The sequence below is a fragment of the Phascolarctos cinereus genome, unplaced genomic scaffold (genome assembly GCF_003287225.1).
Source record: "Phascolarctos cinereus isolate Bilbo 61053 unplaced genomic scaffold, phaCin_HiC Scaffold_5;HRSCAF=322, whole genome shotgun sequence".
Taxonomy (NCBI): Eukaryota; Metazoa; Chordata; class Mammalia; order Diprotodontia; family Phascolarctidae; genus Phascolarctos; species Phascolarctos cinereus.
The window spans coordinates 40,675,306-40,694,551 of record NW_027555958.1 but is presented as its reverse complement, the minus strand read 5'-3'; the positions used below and the strand labels follow the sequence as shown (position 1 = coordinate 40,694,551).

At 45.5% G+C, this 19,246-nt stretch overlaps 2 protein-coding genes across 8 annotated transcripts in view; one reads left to right on the top strand and one right to left on the bottom strand.

Moving 5' to 3' along the window:
• Nucleotides 1-19,136, top strand: part of RFFL (ring finger and FYVE like domain containing E3 ubiquitin protein ligase) — a 72,076-nt gene extending 52,940 nt beyond the window's left edge. For all 7 annotated transcript variants that reach the window (XM_021006166.2, XM_021006181.2, XM_021006172.2 and 4 more), the window contains 6 exons: nt 1,062-1,249; nt 7,721-8,131; nt 11,477-11,560; nt 12,194-12,404; nt 12,954-12,977; nt 16,098-19,136. In XM_021006166.2, coding sequence (XP_020861825.1) covers nt 1,070-1,249; nt 7,721-8,131; nt 11,477-11,560; nt 12,194-12,404; nt 12,954-12,977; nt 16,098-16,279 — 1,092 coding nt within the window. In that variant the 5' untranslated portion in view covers nt 1,062-1,069 and the 3' untranslated portion in view covers nt 16,280-19,136. The remainder of the gene's footprint in view (nt 1-1,061; nt 1,250-7,720; nt 8,132-11,476; nt 11,561-12,193; nt 12,405-12,953; nt 12,978-16,097) is intronic.
• LIG3 (DNA ligase 3) overlaps nt 9,587-19,246 on the bottom strand; it is a 37,879-nt gene continuing 28,219 nt past the window's right edge. The window contains exon 20 of the mRNA XM_078154830.1: nt 9,587-9,789. Coding sequence (XP_078010956.1) covers nt 9,751-9,789 — 39 coding nt within the window. The 3' untranslated portion in view covers nt 9,587-9,750. The remainder of the gene's footprint in view (nt 9,790-19,246) is intronic.

Here is a 19,246-nt window from a genome sequence, read left to right as displayed (position 1 = left end):
TCATCTTCATTTCTAAGTATCTCCCTACTCATGTATCTCTTATAACAAAGAATAAAAAAGAAGGAAAAATGCAGTTGAGCAAAACTAACCAACATATGAGCCAATTCTGACAGTGTATACAATATTCTATTCCCATAGTGCTCCACCTCTGCGTAGAAGGGAAAGAGGTACTTTTTCCCTCCCTTTTTCTCCAGGGTCAGGTTTGGTCATTATAATTTCACTGTTCAGTCTGGGTTTTTTTTCTTCAGTTTACATTGTTATAGTGATTGTGTATATTTTATTGGTTTTACGTGCATTATTCTGAATCATTTCACTTAAGTTCTTTTCTCTGAATTCTTTGTATTTGTCATTTCTTATATTGTAGTAATATTCAGGCATATTCATGTGCCACAGTTTGTTTAGCCATTCCCCAGTTTTTGGAAAAGACTCTAATTTTTTATTTTATTTTATTTTTTTTGCTTTTTGGTGAGGCAATCAGGGTGAAAGTGACTTTCCCAGGGTCATACAGTTAGTAAGTGTCAAGTGTCTGAGGCAGGATTTGAACTGAGGTCCTCCTGACTCCAAGGCCAGAGCTCTATCCTCTGTGCCACCTAGCTGCCCCCAAAAGACTCTGTTTTCAAAATAAAATGTCCTTAAAATATTTTGATCCATTCTTAAAATGTTAGGCTTTTGTTTATATTAGGTAGTAAAAGATTTTATTACGATAGAGTTGTGTTTTCAGATTGATTTGTACTTTGTCAGGGATCAGCAATCTTTCAGAAGTGGGATGCCAAGTTAGTGATTCCCCTCTAATTTTGACATGAGGTGGGGCTTAATGACTCTTAAAGTGTGTAATATCATGATGAGAATGACTAGCTGGTGGTAGCAGCTGTTGAAATCTCTGCCTCTTGTGCCGTCCTTGTGACGTATGTTGTAGGTTCCCAACAGCCATATTAAATATAGACCTAGTGGCTTCTGGAGGTAATCCACCCTATTCCCTGAATCTGGCCCTAGGAAATGCAACAGGAGAGGCCACATCTTAATTCTCCTGTTTCATTTTGGTTTTTCCACCTTATAACCAGGTTTTACCATGTGGGCCACTTGCTGCAACTGGTTCTGTCAAGATGGACATCCTGAGGAGACTCAGCAGCCCCAGGGAGCCCGAACACAAGCATATTCCAACCCTGGTTACAGCTCCTTCCCTTCCCCTATTGGCTCTGAACCCAGCTGCAAGAACTGTGGTACCCACTTTGGCAGCACAACCAGAAAGGTAAGCATCAGGCCCTCCTCACCTTCTGCTTCTGTGTCACTTGGCTGTGGCCTTGGGCAAATCAGCTGACTCATGACTGCTCTCAGCAAAATGCTAGTAAGGAGACAAACCCACTTCATAGGATCATGGGGGAAGAATAAAGGAAACCAGTGACAAAGACTTTTGCAAATTGTTCAGTTGTGTCTGATTCTTCCTGACTCCGTTTGGGCTTTTCTTGGCAAAGATACTGGAATGGTTTGCCATTTCCTTCTGCAGCTCCTTTTACAGATGAGGAAACTGAGGCAGACGGGGTTAAGGGACTTGCCCACAGTCACAGAGCTAATAAGGGTCATAAAGATGAGACTTCCTAATTCCAGGCCTGGCGCTCTATCCACTGTGCTACCTGCCTGACCAATATAACAAGGCATAAATGCAATTTAAGCAGCTTAAGGCCCCCGCCCTCCCCCCAAGTTGTCTGAGTACAAAAATTTATTCTCTTTATTGAGGACAATTTGAAGGATCCCATAAGAACAGGAAGGGCCTAATTGGAGAGACAGAGTTTCAATTTGTTTCATTAGAAATCTTTGGAGATTAGCTGGCAGAAAGGAAAGCAATGTACAATGTAATGGTTATGGGTGTCAGCCATCACTCAGGCTGATGCCCAAGCGATCCCAGCATGTTCCCAGCGGCCAAAGAGTTAGAGGAACAATAGGAAGAAGACCCTGACCCTTAGAAATGGCTCTAGGTCGGGGCAGCTAGGTGGCGCAGCGGAGAGAGCACTGGCCCCGAAGTCAGGAGGACCTGAGTTCAAACCCGGCCTCAGACCAAACACTTGACACTTACTGGCTGTGTGACCCTGGGCAAGTCACTTAACCCCACCTGCCTGAGAAAAAAAATGGCTCTAGGACCCACTCTTAAAGGAAGATGGGGGTTTGGGTGCTAGGAAAACCCCTTAATTAATGATCCCTTTTCCAACTTAAGGCTTGTGGAGGATGGGCATTTCTTAGTCTTGGGCATGAATATGGGTAAGAGCTCCTGCAGAAAGCAGAGCGCTTGTGTGTGGAATTGGTCACTCTCCTAAGAATTAATCTGTAGAGAATGCTTCATGTTAACACATATCCCTTTGTGGAGCCAGTTTGCAGCTCGAGTCAGTATTTGAGGCAGACATGTGGTCAGACTCCGTTTGATCCAGATAACCAATAAAGGAAAGGTTTTCTGGCTTAGTGGAGCCGCCAGGGTCTGTCTAGGGCTTTCAGAATCGCTCCTTCTGATTTTATTCAGTGATGATTAACTGTGTGTAGAGCACAGTGCTCACCCAGGATGGAGAAGGTAAAGTTTGGGTAAAGCACAGCCCTGTCCTCATGACGCCTATAGTCTAGGAGGAGATTTCAGTACTAACATAGGGAGTAACTAATAATCCAACAGATCTGAGATCTCGTCATCTGTAGATAAGTCCTTGCTTCCACCACAACTAGACTTTAGGGAATTTCAGTTGAGTCTTCTGTATGGTCTGGGAAATAAAAGTCATCACTTAGTGAATGGATTTTAAGCATTGTAAGCAGTATAAACAGGGGCCAAAAGGGGTTAGATAATGCAGAGAGCAGTTCCACTTGGCACGTTGATTATCTGCAGGGAACAATATGAGATAAGGCTGGAAAGAGAGTGTGGCAGCAGGTTATGGAGAGCTTGCAGGCCTGGGAAGGAAGAGGGGGCCGGGGCAGGTTCTTGTGCAGACAAGTGACAGGACAGGAACACGTCTGTTTATGAGGAAGATGCTGACAGAAGTGGGATGAGGGGAGGAGGAAGATGGCAGCATTGGAGGGAGAAATTTGGGAGCAAGCCACATAAAAGTTATAATAATAAATCACATTGATAGAAGGCTGACAATTTGCAAAGCTACTTCAATATTCGTTGTCTTGTGTGGTTTAATTGACCAAGCTCTGTGACTTAAGGGGGGTGTAGATTATTCATTTTGCAGATGAGAAAACTCAGAGAGCTTGAACAAGTGGCCCAGGGTCATCACTGCCTGGTGGTTTACCAGGGTAGCAGGGTGGTGCAGTGGAAAGGGTTTGGGGTCTGGAGTCAGGAAGACCTGAGTTCAAATCCAGCCACAGACATGTACTAACTGTGTGATCCTGAACAAGTCACTTAACCTGTTTGCCTCCATTTCCTCATCTGTAAAGTGGGGATAATAACGGCACTTAAGTCTCAGAGTTGTCATGAGGATCAAATGAGATAATATTGGTAAGGTACTTAGCCTAGTGTCTGATGCACAGTAGGCACTATATAAATGTTAGCTTCATCATGGTGATGATGATGATGATGATGATGATGATAGCTGGTAAATGACAGCATCATGACTGGAATTCTGGCCTAAGGGGATCCTTCCATTATGCCACACTGCTTTTCTAATCTAGGCCACAGGTGATGTGAAAGTTAGTGAGATCTCCATGAGTGTGAGAGGGAGGAGAGCATAGTGAACCTTGGTGTGAAAGGAGGAAAGGAGAGCACTGAAGGGGAATTGGAAGAGGAGTGTCCTGAGAGCTGGGGAGCAAGGGCTGGGCTTGCTAGCCAAGGTCAGATGTTGTGGTGGGGTCACTGAGGAAGAGAAGTGAGAAGTGCTCCCCGTCTTGGTTGGGAGGTGGTTGGAGACTTAGAAAAATGCAGCTTCATGGAGAGCAGTGAAGATGGAAGAGAGGTGGCAGGGCTTGGAGGAAAGGCAAAGTGGGGAAAATGAGAGAGCAGACCCGAGAATGAGGCCGCGTAATCCAGAATTTTGACAGTGAAAAAATAGTCAGATTTGTGGGGTTGGGGCAGCATTTAGGTAAAGGTTTCTTAAGGGCATGGCCACTTCTATTTTAAGCTCCTTGAGGATGGAAATTTTTTTGTTTTCTCTTTGTATACATAGGTTCTTGATAATGTTTATCAAATTGATTATTTGAAAGCACGGAAGGTGCTTGTAAAGACGGAATGATTGAAGTTGAGTCAAAGAAAGGTAGGCCAAGGTTCTGGAGGAGGAGTTGGTAGGTCATGGATAGAGAGGGCACATAGAAGGGTTTGGTAGCTGCCATGGAACAGGGGCTGGTGATATTTTTGGAGGTGGGGGGAACTAAAAGAATGGGTGCTGTGCTTCATATTTGAGAGGGAGAAGAAGGTAGATGAGGCACCTCATACCAGATGGCCTAAATTTCTTCTGTAAAGAAAAGGTGGCATTTGCTCTAAAGAGTTGAGGGGTTGTGGGGGTGGAATTAAGAGCTTAAGAAGAGTAGGGAGTTTGGTGCCTGCTCGGACATCACTTCAAAGTAGTGAGCAGATAGGAAGGATGTATCCTGGGACCCTCAAATTTGTAGATCTGCCTTGTCCCAGGGCTTTCCTCTTTCACTGATTTTAAATCTGTTAGTACCTCTGAACTACATCCTTTTAGCTTTGCCCGGTCCCTGAACCGGCTTGGCTTCCAAGGCCTACAGCATCTGATTCTCTGTTGTGATGGCTACCTCAGCCACCATACTAGAAGGGAAGACCTTGTGCCAGCATCTGCCTCACTTTCCCTTACTACTCTGTTGCCTCAAGCATTTCTGGCTCTGAATCTTTTGTAATTTCAGTGTTTTCTTAGGGTTTGTTTCTAAGGAAAAAGAGAAATTTAGTAGGAGCCGGTACTTTGAAGTGCTAATAAAGAGATTGGATGGTATATAACTTGTTCCTTCTCTCTTCTTACTGTTCACTGGGCTCAGCTGCTTTACTCTAGGGCTAGAATATCATCACCTTCATCGCCCACTGAGTGGAAGGTCACCTTCTCCAGAATACTCCTTAACTGGGTGGGGATTTGTTCCACTGCACTCTTTAGATCAGATGCTCCTTTCCATTCTGTCATTCCAGGCTTACTCTCAACCCATAAAGAAGCCTCCACATGGCATGGAGTGGTTTTATTGATGCAACCATAGGGCCTATCATTTCAGTAACAGAGAGTTACATTCTAAAGGGGAGACAACATGCTTATACGTACAAAGCACATATGAGGTAACCTTGGCGGGGAAGGCTCTGGGGGCAGGTGGGAAACAGGAAAGGCCTCATTTTGAAGGTGGTGCTTGCTCTGAGTCTTGAAAGCAGACGGATTCCACCTGTGGAGGGACAGTATTCTAGGAGTGAGGAATAGCCAGCTGGTGCAGAGTTTCTCATGTGAAGTGTAGCAAGTATAACTAGACTATGAAAGGTGGGGGTGGAAAGAAATAATGCATGAGAAGGCTGGAAAATGATACCGTAGGCCTGGGCGGCCATGCGGACAATGGATTGGAACTGGGGGAAGACTAGAGGCAGGGAGACCCATCGGGAGACACTGGGGGCCTGAGGTAAGGTGGGGATGTTGTGTGTGCAAGTGGAAGGAAGGGGACAGATGCAGGGAGTGTTGTGGCATAGAAACCACAAGGAATGGCAACGTGTGAGATGTGTGCAGGGAGTGAGAAGGAGGAGTCACCGATACTGCTACTGATCCTGGGTGATGGAGAGGAAGGCTTGGCCCTGGACAAAAATAGGGAGGTTAGAACAAAGAGAATGAGCTTTGGCTTGTGGTAGCCCCACAGAATACCTCCAGGGCACAGCAGGTGCTTGCCAGAGATTTGCATGAACGGAACAGAGTAAGAGGTAGGATACGCTGGGAGTCTGGTTAAGGAATTGGTAACGCGGTTTCATCTGCGCGCGCTCCCCCCTCTCCCCCCCATGACTTTCTTTTCCTTGTTTTTCTTGGCAGCATTTTTGGGTGCTTAACATTTTAGTTAAGTACTTTGGACAATTCCATAGGAACATTTCCTGAGATAATTCTTCTTCCAGCCACCTTGTTCCTGACTTGTTTTGAGCAGATTTTAGTGTCTATCCAGCAGTGTTTTCTTTGCTAATTCTACCTATGTTTGTTGACAACTAGGTTGCTTTTTCTCTTCTTTTCTTTCCTGTCTCTTTAGACTAAGATTTTAGCCTCAGGCATCATTTTACTCATTTATGGCGCATCTTGGAGAGCTACTTATTCAGAATCCCTGGTGAGCAGGATTCGCAGTTAGCTGTAGCTCATATTTAAATGTTGCTCTCTTTGCGTTTTGATCTCGCACCTAACAAGGCAAGTGCATTTGGAGAGAAGACCCCAGGACCAGTGGGAACTTCAGTGATCGGTAGAGCACCTCAAGGCTTTTATAATTTATTAGGTATTTTGCCAAGCCGTGTCTTGTAAAACTACATTGTCTTGAGGAATGGTCCTCGTCACAAACTGAGGCTTTATGACTCTCAAGTCTCTAGACTTCCACCTCTGCCTTTCTAAACTTGGACTAATTGAGTACATCACATTCCCAATTGAAAAGCTTCACATATGGATGAACTTAAAAAATACATCCGTTTTTCAGTTGGATGCTGTTGTTCCCAGAGTTGCTGTAATCTGTGTGCATGTGGGCATGCAGTGCAGGCAGCCTGTCTGGAAAGTTTATTGTGGCACTGGAACGTTCGGAGGTTTTCACTGGGCTCAAGAGTCAAAGCCGAGATGAGACAAAGCTACGTATTAAATACATAGAGCACATTTATGTCACTTTTGGTTATTATGCTGGTGGCATATGTGAAGGAGAATGAACTGTCTGAAGCTTTGGTTCAATTCCCTGTATAACTCTTGAATATGAGAATCTCACTCTTGGAGGGATGACACACCTTCATTTAGTTTGGACAATTCCCAGGGTACACAAGTGTCAGAGTCTTCAGGGTTTCTGTGCTTAAAAGCAGTGAAGCAGAGCTATGTAGGTTAAAATGTAAGTTCAGAGAAAGGAGAACAGGTTTGTGACATCTTTGAAGGATTAATGAGAACCTTTCCAAGGTGACACGCCTCCAAGGGACATGAATGTGACCTGCTCTTTTTGGGACAGAATTTGGCCAAATGTCACCATGATCTCTTACCCTATGGGAGGAATAGCTGAGACACTTAGGCATATATTGCTTTTGGAGGTATAGATTGACAAACTCTTGGTATCTCCCATGAGTGTTTATATATCCACTGCCAGACAGTACCAGCTTATGCGTCAGATACTTGACTCATACTTTCTAAAAAAAAGTGTATGCTTTCACAAATAAGAACCCTGATATTGTAATAACTGTCTAAATATTTATCTTGGATGTGGTCTTATGTACCACCAAGTTCCTAGCATCTCGGTTAAACTCATTGTTGTCAGAAGGCCGCATCACCGTGGCCAAATTGTGGCTGGATTTGGAGTTGGGAATATGGTTGGGGCAGTTTGCCACAGGGTTCCGTGAGGCCTGAGAAGAACCTGACTTGATTGTCTGCCAGTCGATGTGATAATCCTGTCCTCCACCTCCCCCACTGGGCTTTGTGAAATGTGTGGTACCCTGTAAGAGGTGCAGGTTTTCTTGCCCAGCCCATAGCACTGACCAGCCCCATGCCCAGCTAGCTACCTCGTTCCTACAGCCTGACCCTGTGCTCATTTTCTCCCCCTTCCTTCCACTGAGCAGCACACGTGTTTGGACTGCAAGAAGAATTTCTGCATTTCCTGCTCGAGCCAAGTAGGGACTAGTGCCTGCCTCTGCTATCTCTGCCAGCGTTTCCGAGCCACAGCCTTTCATCGAGAAGAGCTGATGAGAATGAAGGTGAAGGACCTGAGGGACTACCTCAGCCTCCATGACATCTCCTCTGAGATGTGCAGGGAGAAGGAGGAGCTGGTGTTCTTGGTGCTTGGTCAGCGGCCGGTGATCACCCAGGAGGACAGGACTTGTGATGCCCCTTTCCCCTCAGGCCTCCCTGAGCATCAGGCCTTCCTGGCCCAGCCTCATACCAGCACAGCACCTCCTACCTCTCCCAGCCTCCCTTCATCACCGGCACAGCCCACCTCCACCCCCTCAGCCCAGGCTCAGGAAAACCAGCAGGTATGGGCCCATTTTCAGTCTGTGCTACTCTGGGCTTGACTGCCCTCTGCCTCCAACTTCTGAAACCTGCAAGTTGGAGAGTGTGCATATGTGTGCTTCTGATTTTCTTGAACTCCCTCTCTCTATATGCAAACTGCCTCTATTCATCCTTTTTTTCTGTAGTCAGGAGCTGCTTACTGGACATTGCTTTAGCAACTTTAACAAGGATGAAGTGGCTCTTGCCTGGATGTAGGCTCCTAGTAGACAATTTGAAACCTGTTTTTATTCCCTTTCTTGTTTGTAATTTGCTGAACGTATTTCTTTTGGAGCTCTTATAATGATATAGTCTAGCATTCTACTCCCCTCCCCCAGATTTGAGAAAACCCAAGTACCAGGCTCTGAATTCAGCCACCCGTCGGAATAAGCATATCTAAAACAGACCAGACATAAAGACCTGTCATTCCCACCTCGTCTTACCTACAAGGGAAGGATAATCTCAATTTTCCAAACTTTACCAGTAGGCCTAGAAAATGATGCACCTGCCATGGGGTTCTGTGATCAAATCCAAAAAATGACCTCTTTCCCATGGCTCTACTTTAGTCTTCAGCTCAAACAAAGAGGCCTTGTTTCTGTCTCACTGTATGCCAGGAAGCAATGATCCTCTGAGAGCCATGAACCTGTATGGAGGTGCCTTAGTTATCCTCTTATTTATTTCTCAACACGGGGCTAGAATGGGAATCAGAGGCCTAGTTTCCACTATTGGCTTTGTTACTGATTCTTGAGTCTCCTTGGACAAATCCGTTTGGCTATTAGCCTTTAAATTGAAATGGGGATAGCAGTCCTTGACCTCTTTCTGTTTCATTAGGATGTTTAGAGGGATTAGTGAGCTATCATCTATAAAGAGCTTTGAGCTACTTAGGGAGAGGTGCCTGGTATTAAAAGTCTGTTCTTATTTCCTCCCATGTGTTCTGTGGCCTGTTCCTTCTTTACACAATTCATTTCACCTGTGCCAGGATTTGGTACCTTGATTCAGCACTTAATGGGCACTGAAGTAGGAAGTCCAGCTCAAGATCATAATTTTAATTGCAGTACAGTGTTTCACTGGATATATGGCTTGGACACTTGAGAGTTTTCCATTGTCTGTATGATGCCCTTTGACTTTCTTTTGCATCAGCATCAGCTGATAAAGCCTGGGTCTTCCAGAGCACTAATAGTATGTGTTGGGAAGATTATAACTAGGAAAGAAACTTGAGGAAGGAATGATTTTTCTTAGAAAAACTTTGCTGCGTCTTCCATGGATGAGAATGAATAGAAGTGCTCTGTTTTTAATGAGGTCATTTTCTCCAGGTCACACTGACAGGACACCAAGATACCTGTGCCATATGAATGGCCGCAAGGATAGAAGGTCACAAATTACAGACACAAGATGTTATTGATCACTTTTCCCTTGATGCTTTCCAAGTTCCTGCCCACTGGGCGTGTCTTGGGTATCTTCTGGGCAGGGGGGCTGGTGGGTGGTAGAGGTGTGCTTGTTTTGCAAAAGGAGAAAAACAACAGTCACATGTTTCCCCAGACTATGCACCAAGATGGCAGTGGAGCTAGGCCTTCTTTTACTTCAGAGCTGCGGAGTCATCGTGGCATTATTGGAGTACAGAGCGTGTGTAACTTTGAGCAGTTTCCTAGTAGTGAGAATAAAATGGATAGTAATTAAACTCCTTCCCCTCCTTTCCCCCAAACCCTTAATCCCTTTAAAGCAGGCCTGTACAACTTGCTGGGCTGGGCTAGCTCCTTGCCACAGTTTGCAGCACGCCAAAGGGTGTTTTCCTCTACATTTTTCCCTGGTCCCCCAAAATCCTTTGGTGGGCCACAAGTTGTGCAGGCCTGCTTTCAAGGATGGCAGGAGGCTGATTTGAGAGTCATGTATGAAGGAGCTTGCTAGTAGAGATCAACTGGCATCTTAGGAACCCCAGCTCTTTCTAGATTGAGTAGTAGATGGTTGGGGACATAAGATAGAATCTATTCCTCAAGTTTATTCCTTCACTAGTATTCCAAGCATTGAAGGGAGGAAGAGGTAGTCTAATAGCAGAAGGAATCAGACTCTTGTAGGGCTCTGGTTTGGTACATATTCTAGGTTGGTTGCAGGGGAAGGTGCTAGTTTATGGACAGAATCCTTTCGATGTTGGTGAGGGAAATCCAGGTATTTTACTTTTAAATGACACGAGAAATCCCTACTACTTAACTCTTAGGAGAAATCTTCCACACATCCTAGGTGGGGACATTTGAAGTTTTAGGATCCTGTGCAGAATAAGTCTCTTAAGGGTGAAATTGCGCACATTTTTATGCTAACATGGTGTGAGGGTAAAGTGTTCAGATCTAGGGAGATGTTAATCCCATTGTACTGTGCCCTGCCGAGACTAAACAAGTACATCACACTCAGTTCCAGGTATCCCACTTGAAAGGGAATGTTGGCAAATAAGAGAACATGCAGGGTGGGCTAGTAAAGAATGTTGAGGGGCCTGGGAGCCATATCCTATGAGGAATCCTTGAAGGGACGGCTTGGAAAAGAGGAGACTTTCGGGGGTTATGATAGTTGTCTTCAAATATTTGAGTGTTGATATTACTAATACCTGACTTTTACATACATTTTCAGTTGATGCTCATAACAGTTCTTTGTAGACTTGCTCTGTGTCCTTGCAGAAGGCAGAAAAGTATCAGGTGGAAATTATGGAGTAGGGAGATTTTGGCTGGATATGATGACTAACTTCCTGACGGTTTGAACAGTCTAACATTGGAATGGTCTTGCCTAGTCAAGTAGTAAGCTCTTTCTCTTTGTACGTCTTCAGGAGTAGGTGATGAGATGCTAGAGCTGCTGAGAAGGGAGGGGCACTCTGGAGTAGGTGTTCTCCAAGGCCTTTCCCACTCAAAAGATGCTATAATTCATCTACATTCCTCAGTCCAAGTAGTTGGCGTGCGGTGGATGCTTACCAAGTGATACAAATAAATGAGGCACAAATGCAAATGGGGATGATAACCCTTGTTTCCTGCCTCTTCTCACTCTCAGCCTCAGTGGTGCCCACCAGGGTTAATGAATCATGGCTAATAGGAGCCATTTTCCATGAGCCAGGAGCTGTGATTATTTTGAATGGCTTTTATGTGTCTTTTTTCACAGTGCCCACCTCCGGAAAAAGTCGTGCTAGGTGAGATCCCATTTGGGGGCCGTTTTCTTTGGATGCTTTTCACTCTTGTTGAGCTCATTGTCAGGTATAGAGTATAGCATGAAGGGGCTGGTGCTGCAGAGTCCCAGCTGTTACCCAAGACTGCCCCGAGACTTCCCTATAGCTATGACTGCATTTTTCTTTCTTACAGGCTAATGGCCATGTGCCCCAGGACCAAGAAGCAGTGATCTGCCTGGAGAATGTAGCAAGTGCTCCTATGGAGGATGAAACGCAGGTGAGGCAGCTCAAGTGTGCCTTTGATCCTTCCCAGCTATTCCTGAAAAACTGGGGAGGAAAAGGGAGGAGCATCTTACTGGCCCCATGGTAGGCAGGAAAACTGTGGGGGTAACCCCTGGGGAATCCCATTCCTGTTGTGAAAATAAGTATTTCCATCTTAGGCAGCTGTCAGTGGGGACTCGGCACCCTGAAGAGCACAGGGCAATGCTTAGCTTAGGCTCCATTATGCTTGTCCTTGCAGCTGTTGCTGAGGGCAGGTTTCCCATGGTACTGTCTAACCTAACTTGCATTCCTCTTTCCAGCCAGTGCCAGGAAGAGCAAATAGGAGCTATAGTCACAGATCTCCCAGGCAAAGGGAGGGAATTGGGAAAGATTTGAAACCAGAGCTGTGAGAATAGGATACTGAATGTCAGGGAAACTGCCTTCTCGTAAGAGTGGGATTCACTCTGACAGTCACAGTGACAGAGCTTTGCTTGGGACTGAGTCTAGAACCAAGGTTCATGGAGCTAAGAACTGTTTCCTTCCCTGGATGTTAGGGGCCCATAATCTAGGACCATTGCTGAGAAGCTGATAGTGCTTTGGGACCTTTGGAGAGAGGCTGGGATCATCGTTCACCTCTTGTGCTTTGCAGTCTATTGACTCCGAGGACAACTTGGTGCCAGGGCGGAGAGCCTCACTGTCTGATCTGGTGAACGTGGAGGACATTGAGGCCCTCACTGTACGACAGCTCAAAGAGATCCTGGCTCGGAACTTTGTGAATTACAAAGGCTGCTGTGAAAAGTGGGAGCTGATGGAGAGGGTGACCCGGCTGTTCAGGGAGCAGAAAGACCTCCAGCATTTGGGTAATGAGCAGCTTTGGGGCTCATGCTTGCTCTCTTAGATGATTTTCTTTCTGTCTAGATCTGTGTTCTTCTGAACTTAGAGACATTCCCTATACTTTTGGAATGGGAAGGGGAAAACTCTGCTATTGCCCCAGAGAGAGCTCTCTACCCTGTGGGTGCTCCTAGAATGTATCCTTCGACTCCACAGAGGATTTCTCTGAACTCTCTGGCTGTGTTGATGACAGCAGCCATGTTGTTCCTGGGTCCCCATTCCCCCCACCCCCAGGTTTAGGCCAACTTTGTAGTTTTCCAGTATACATACTCTCCCTTCCCACTTGGTTCATGTAGACTGCAACAAAATGCCTGTTTCTGAGGCAGGACCAAAGGGACCTACGGTTCTTATCCTATACTGTAGACAGGGTGGGACAGGCAGACTATGGTCATGAATTACTGGCACACAGGGTATGCCTATAGGGAAAGAATTCAGAAGTAAATTTTGAAAGAAGGGGAGGAGCTTTTGTCTCGACTACCATGTCACCAAATAACATCTTACTTTTCTGTTTGTTGCAGTATCCGGCACTGCAGATCAAAATGGTATGTACTATTTATTTTCTTTGAGAACTGGCTTGATATTTTTTCCTTCCTTTCCTCTTCCTCCCTTCCTAAGAGGTTTGAGTATCTAGGTGTCACAAAGAATTGTGTGGGAAATTTAGAGATAACTAGGGCTTGTCAGCATCTTTCTGACATCCCAACTCTTCCCCTGATGATGGCAGAACTGCAGCAGACCCTTGAGCAAGCTCATTTACAAGTCTCTGTGTTGCCAGAGTTCAGAAGCTGTAGCTCATAAAATATGTAACAAAGCTAGTAGTGGCTTACATCACACTGACCCTATTTTTCATTTTCTTGGCACTGAAGTGTTTCCGCCTCCCCCATCTTTTCCCTTGATAGGCTGTGTGGGGCGGTCTTTGAGATAGAGCTGTAGGCTGACTCCCTCCCAGCACCTTCAGTAGCAGATTGTGCAGATTGTGCTGACCAGATGGAAAACATTGAGCTTTTGGGGAGCCTTGTTAGTGCAGAGTCTCCAGAGTGGGAAGTTGTGGGTTAGGCTGTTTTCTTGGGAGGCATATAGAAAGAACACAGCCAAATAGACTAGTGTAGCCTGCAACTCTCACCTCAGTTGCCTTCTCCTGAGCCTCAGTTTCCTCTTCCTTGGTTGCTAGGAGAGATCCACTAGTCTGAAAAGTCCCCAAGCTGAAGAGGTTCAGGCTGGGATGTCAGTGTGATCTCTTCTGAAGGAAATAGTCTAAGATAACGGGGATGGGGCTACTTACGTTTGGGTACCTCTTTGAGCTTTTCAGAAAGCTGCCTACAGACAGCATCTCATTAGATGGGCCTTCGCTCCGTAGGGGAGAGTTTGGTTTGGGAACAGAGGGATTCTAGAGTGTCATGGTGCTGTTCTCCTCAGAAACAGATGTTACTCCTGACTAGGAAGTGGAGCAGCCCGTGCAGCTCTCCTTTCTGTTTTGCTTTCCTTGTTCCCTAGGAAGGCACTTGGATGTTGGGACAGAACCTTGTTCCTCGGATTCACCTGGGCAAGAGGAGGACAAATCACTGAAATTCACATAACCTCCTAATGCCTTTGGCTGATGATGTAGAATGCCCAAATATTTTCATTTGATTTTGGCCTCTTCCCATTGGCCCCATCCAGAAAAGAGAAGGAAAAGGGGAAGCAGAGCAGCTGAGGGGTGTGGGTGGGCAATTGTTACTCTGCCAGGAGGCTGAGCAGGCCCTGTGGTGATGGAGTACAGGGTCAGTGAGCACTCTCACTGATAACAGTTAATCAAGATAGGGTCTTCTTTCTGGCTTTGGCTGTGCTAAGGCATTGACTCCAGGAATCAAGGCCCTAGATCTAGAGCTGGGAAGGAAATCGCCCTTCGTTTTACATCGGAGGAAACTGAAGCCCAGACGGGTTGTTCCAGGTCACGTCTGTTACCCAGGTAGTCAGTGATAGACTGGTGTTTGAACCAAGGTGTCTGCCTCCAAACCAGTGTTCTTCCCATGTGCCACGCTGTGTCCGTTAAGAACACAGCTGCTGTTAATGTATCCTGACACTGCTCCGGGGGCCTCGGCTGCCATGTCAGTATGGACTCACACTGAGTCTGCCCTCACCTGCAACCGTGATGTCCCTTTCCAGTGCCCTGTGGTTAGGCCAGGGGTCCCTGCCTCCTCCTGCTCATGGGCATTGTGCACCAAGCCTGGGGGGCCCACTGCCTCCTCCTGTCCTTGGAAGTACAAGGTTAGCTGAAGCCAGCTAAGCATGGTGGTCACCAGTAGCTATTCATGGGCCTGCTTGCATTCTGCCAGAAAGATGGAGCTGAGATTACTGTAGATAAGAGAAGGCAACCACGACTTGTTTTCTATTCAGTTAGCGAGATAGTCCAGAGAATTGTGGAACTTTACAGCCCTGTCATTTCATAGAGGAGAAGGAAAGGGAAGCTCAGAGAGCCCCCAAACTCACTCGAGCTTACAAAATGGGGTACTTGGCAGAATTGGTTCAGGAATTGAGGTTTTTTGATAGCCAGTCCAGTGTCTGGCATCCTAAAACGAACCTAACTCACAGTTATGTCACTTGATTGAGAATGAAAACAACTATACCATACCATAGGCTGAGGAAGAATCAGAGCTTAATTGTTGCATGAAGCTAAAAAGAGCTTAACCACTTTAACTTGCAAAGGAATTTCCTACCCACAAATTTTCTGCCTATTAAGCTTAAAAAGTTGGAATTTCTTTCCTAGAAAAAAATCTTAAAGGGGCTCTTTCGGCATACCTGTGTAAAAAAAAGGCTCTTTTCAATATGTGCACTCTTTTGGAATGAAGGGGAGAATATCAGTGCCTTTCCTGGGTCAGGGTAATGGTCCATCACTGCTTCTGATGGTGGCCACCAAGGGACATTTTGTTGGAAAGCATAGTTGCTTTCCAGGACATTATCCTCAGAAAGTTATGGATCTTGGTGGGGTAGGAAGCATACTGGCTTAGGAGCTAGGAGATGCCTGCTGTCATGAGCAGCTCTGCTGGTGGCTTTCTGGATGAGCCACTTTATCTCCCGAGCCTCAGTTTCAGGTGGCACTAGGTCGGAGGGTTTTAACCTAGGGTTTGTGGGTAGATTATTTTGGGAGGGTGGGGGGATGGGGAGGTATCTATGAACTTGGATGGGGAAGAAAACCATTTCTTTGTTTTCACTAATCTTTGGTTTCCCTTATAATCCTATGTATTTTGTGCATTTAAAAATATGCTGAGGAGTGCAAAGGCTTCCCCACAGTGCTGGAGGTCGCAAATAGTCTTTTAACCCAAGCTACTCTACCTCTATTTTATACTTAAACATTTCCTGAACCTATTTATATTTCCAAGTTGTGCCTAAGTTAGGGGCAACAAATCTGTTTCATGACTCTTAACTGCTTTACATTTGTCCCAAAACTACATTTTTCAGACTTCAAGGGGCTCGTTTAACTGAGTCTGAATGTTTTGAGGTTCAGTGATGAGTCGCCTAGGCCATGACATCATAAGAGACCACAGAAGAGAGAAATGATCAGAGCTGGGTGGGTTGGTCAGGAAAGGCTTCCTGAAAGTTTGATTTTTAGCTGAATTTGGGGTTTTCAGGAGACTTTGGCTCAGACATCTTCCTTGACCACTTGCCTTTTTTCTTTGAGTGCGTAGGGGATCCAGCGCCATCTAGTGCAGAGGAAAATATATGTAAGATCTGCATGGACTCACCTATCGACTGTGTCCTGCTGGAGTGTGGCCACATGGTCACTTGTACCAAGTGTGGGAAACGGATGAACGAGTGCCCCATCTGCCGCCAGTATGTGATCCGAGCTGTGCATGTCTTCAGATCCTGATGGCTGGAACCAGGCCCTTCTGTACCTTACGGGGCAAGTTGCTTCACTTGTGGCTTGACTGAGAGAGCTGCAAAGTATCACCCCAAGGCCATGGTGGGCAAGGACAGGAAGAAACCCTGGGAGCTTTCTGCTCGTCTGGTCAGTTGTGCCCTTTTCACCACAACATTTTCCATCTTGGTGTTGGACCTGATAGGGCTCCTTTAGCCAGTGGAGATTTATTAGCCCTGCTTGGGGCAGAAATCAAATGGGCTCAGTCCCTGTTTCATACGATCAGTTGGTGACAATAAATTTGTGATGAACACAAACTTCCCAGCACTCAGACCATGTTGGAGTACTTTTTCCTCCCTTCAATACAAACCATAGTTTTTAAGGATCTTTTTCTGCAAAATTATCCCTTGATATCAATTGTAATTCATCCTTCTGTGGAGGCCACTCAGTGCTGATTTTTTAATCATTCAGAAATCTTGGGGTTTTTTCCCCTATTATACCCATGGCTGTATTTTCTGTCTGGTGGCTTGGGTTTAATTCAGTCACTGCTAATTTCTGTCCTCATGTCTTCCTTTATATTTTTCAGCTTCATGTCCTTAAGAGTGAGTAACTGGTTATGAATGCTCTCACTAAAACTAAAAGGACGGTGTGCTGTTAAAGGCCACAAGGTCTTTTTCTGTCCCATCTGTGGTGTTGTGGGGAGGCAGGGGGAGCCAACTATCCCCATGCAGTCTGGCTGGCTCCTGTCTTGTCATTGAGCCCCTTGTTTGGTGCCTTAATTAAGACTGACAAGAAAACAGAATTTTTCTGCCTGTGAATCTTCTGCTCATTGAAAATGAATCTTTGAAGGTTGTTGAGAAGTCTCACCATAGTAGTTGACTACCTGAGTGCATGATGGAAAGATATTTGTCTCGATAAAGACTTACAGCGACTTGTTAAGGCTGCCTGACTGAGCGGTGTCATTCCCAACATGGACTTCTCATTGTTCTCTTTACCTGCTCTGGAAGCCAAAGAGACATTTGGCTTGCATATGAAAGAGAGATTCTGAGTCCCAGAGAGAGGCTCACGTTTGCCATGGCCATCACTTGAGGTGTGAGTGAAAGAAAGCTGTTGCTTTTGATTCACCTGTGCCGGCAGCCTCTCTTCAGCCCCATCCCCTCCTGCTCGTTCTTTGAGCTGGGTCTGCTTGGCTCTCTGATCCTCCAGCATCTTGACGAGTCATTGAGACCCAGGTCCAGATTCTTTCATTATGCAGCCATGTGTCCCATGAATGTACTCAGTGGGACAGATAGCACAAAGTCCTGCCCTTGGCTTCTTTCCACTGGTGGACAGGTAACAAAAAGCCTTGAAACTCCCAGGCATCTTGGGGGAACTCCTGGTTCCCGTTTCTTTTCTTCTCCTGTTGTTTCTGTTTGGTATTAGCAGGAAGTCTGAACTGGCTGATAGAGGAATAGCAGAGCAGTGAGCAGGCTCACTGTGTTGGCAGAGAGAGCCCAGGGACAGCAGCCTGGGTCTTCTGTCTTGAGCCAATCTAAGGACTCTCTCTTCTCAGGGGCCTGGGTTAATTTAGAAAGCCCCTTGCTAATGCAGCCAAGCACAAAGCAAACCAGGTGCCTAGTGACTTAACAACTATGCAAAACTTAGCCACCTAGAGCCTTAGCAGACCCCACTGTGCAGCCTTGATCCCTTTAAATCGTAAAGGGTGAAAACTACTGCTTTGGAAGATAGAAGTGAAATTGCTCTCTCCTAAGGAGAACAGTAATATTGGTACGGACTTTGTAATGATTTCTTTTCCCCTAACTCCCTTTGGAAAGAAGAGACAATTTCTGGAAGGAACTGTTGGCTAAGTACTCATTTGTTTATTATTTGGATATTAGATCAGGTCTTGGGGATCGCATTCCAGAATGTTCACCCTTTTTAAACCTGAAAGTTTCTGATGAAGATTCAGTGTCTCACTGTTGCTGCTTGACACCAAGTTTACAGCCCATAGTAGTTCTGAAAAGGGCTGTTCAGTTGTCAAATGACTCCACTGTGAAATAAATTAATAGGAATGCAAATCAGTCATCATTTAGAAATAAGCTCAGAACAGAACAGGCCCTCTACCCACTTGCTGCCTTCTTTCTCTTCTAAGTTTGGTGGCAGTATTCTGCCTTCTGGGCTTAGGAGGCTTTCCACATCTGGAAAGTGACCCCTCTACTGGATGAGCTGAGGATGGGGAGCAGGCCTGCATAACCAGCTCCCCACTTGGTCATGAATCAGAGCCCCACCAATCTTCAGACTGATTCATCTCCAACAGGTAAAAGTGAAATAGTGTTTGTTTCTTTGGGGGTGGATTATTTTAGAACAATGTGACAACTTAGTCCACTTCTTTAAATCTTCTTGGGTGATTTCCCATCCAGGGAAATATCTCAATCTTGTGTTAATTTTTTATTTTGACAGAAATTAGGTGTTTAAGAACCATGTATGATATCCAAGTGAGAAATGTGATTTTACTTCTGGATTCCTCCCTGCCTCCTTCCCCACATCCCGGAGTACTTAACTTTCACTGCAATGGCTAATTACTCTTCTAGCATTTTCTTTACTTTTGATATGACTGATATGATTTCTGGTTAATGAGACTTCTAGAAAACTGTCTGGTTCACAGTCTAGTGGTACAGACGGATCCAAACGATGAAAAAGCTGTAAAGAAATGAGCGCTTCGTGTACGTTGCATCAATTTAAGGCTCTTGAACGTTTTCTGAGCTGCTTGAAGTAGCTGATACTGAGATTCTCTCTGACTTCTAGTGGGTGTGAAAGCAAGCCCAAATGTGTATTTTTTGTTACAGAGTTGTGCTTTATAATTTTGTAATAAAGTTTAAATATGATTGAAGAGGCCTGCTTTGCTATCTGGTGTGACATTGTACACATGAGAACCTAACAGTGGGGCTGGACAGAAGTTCAAATCAACCAACATTAAACTTTATGTGCAAGGCTCTGTCT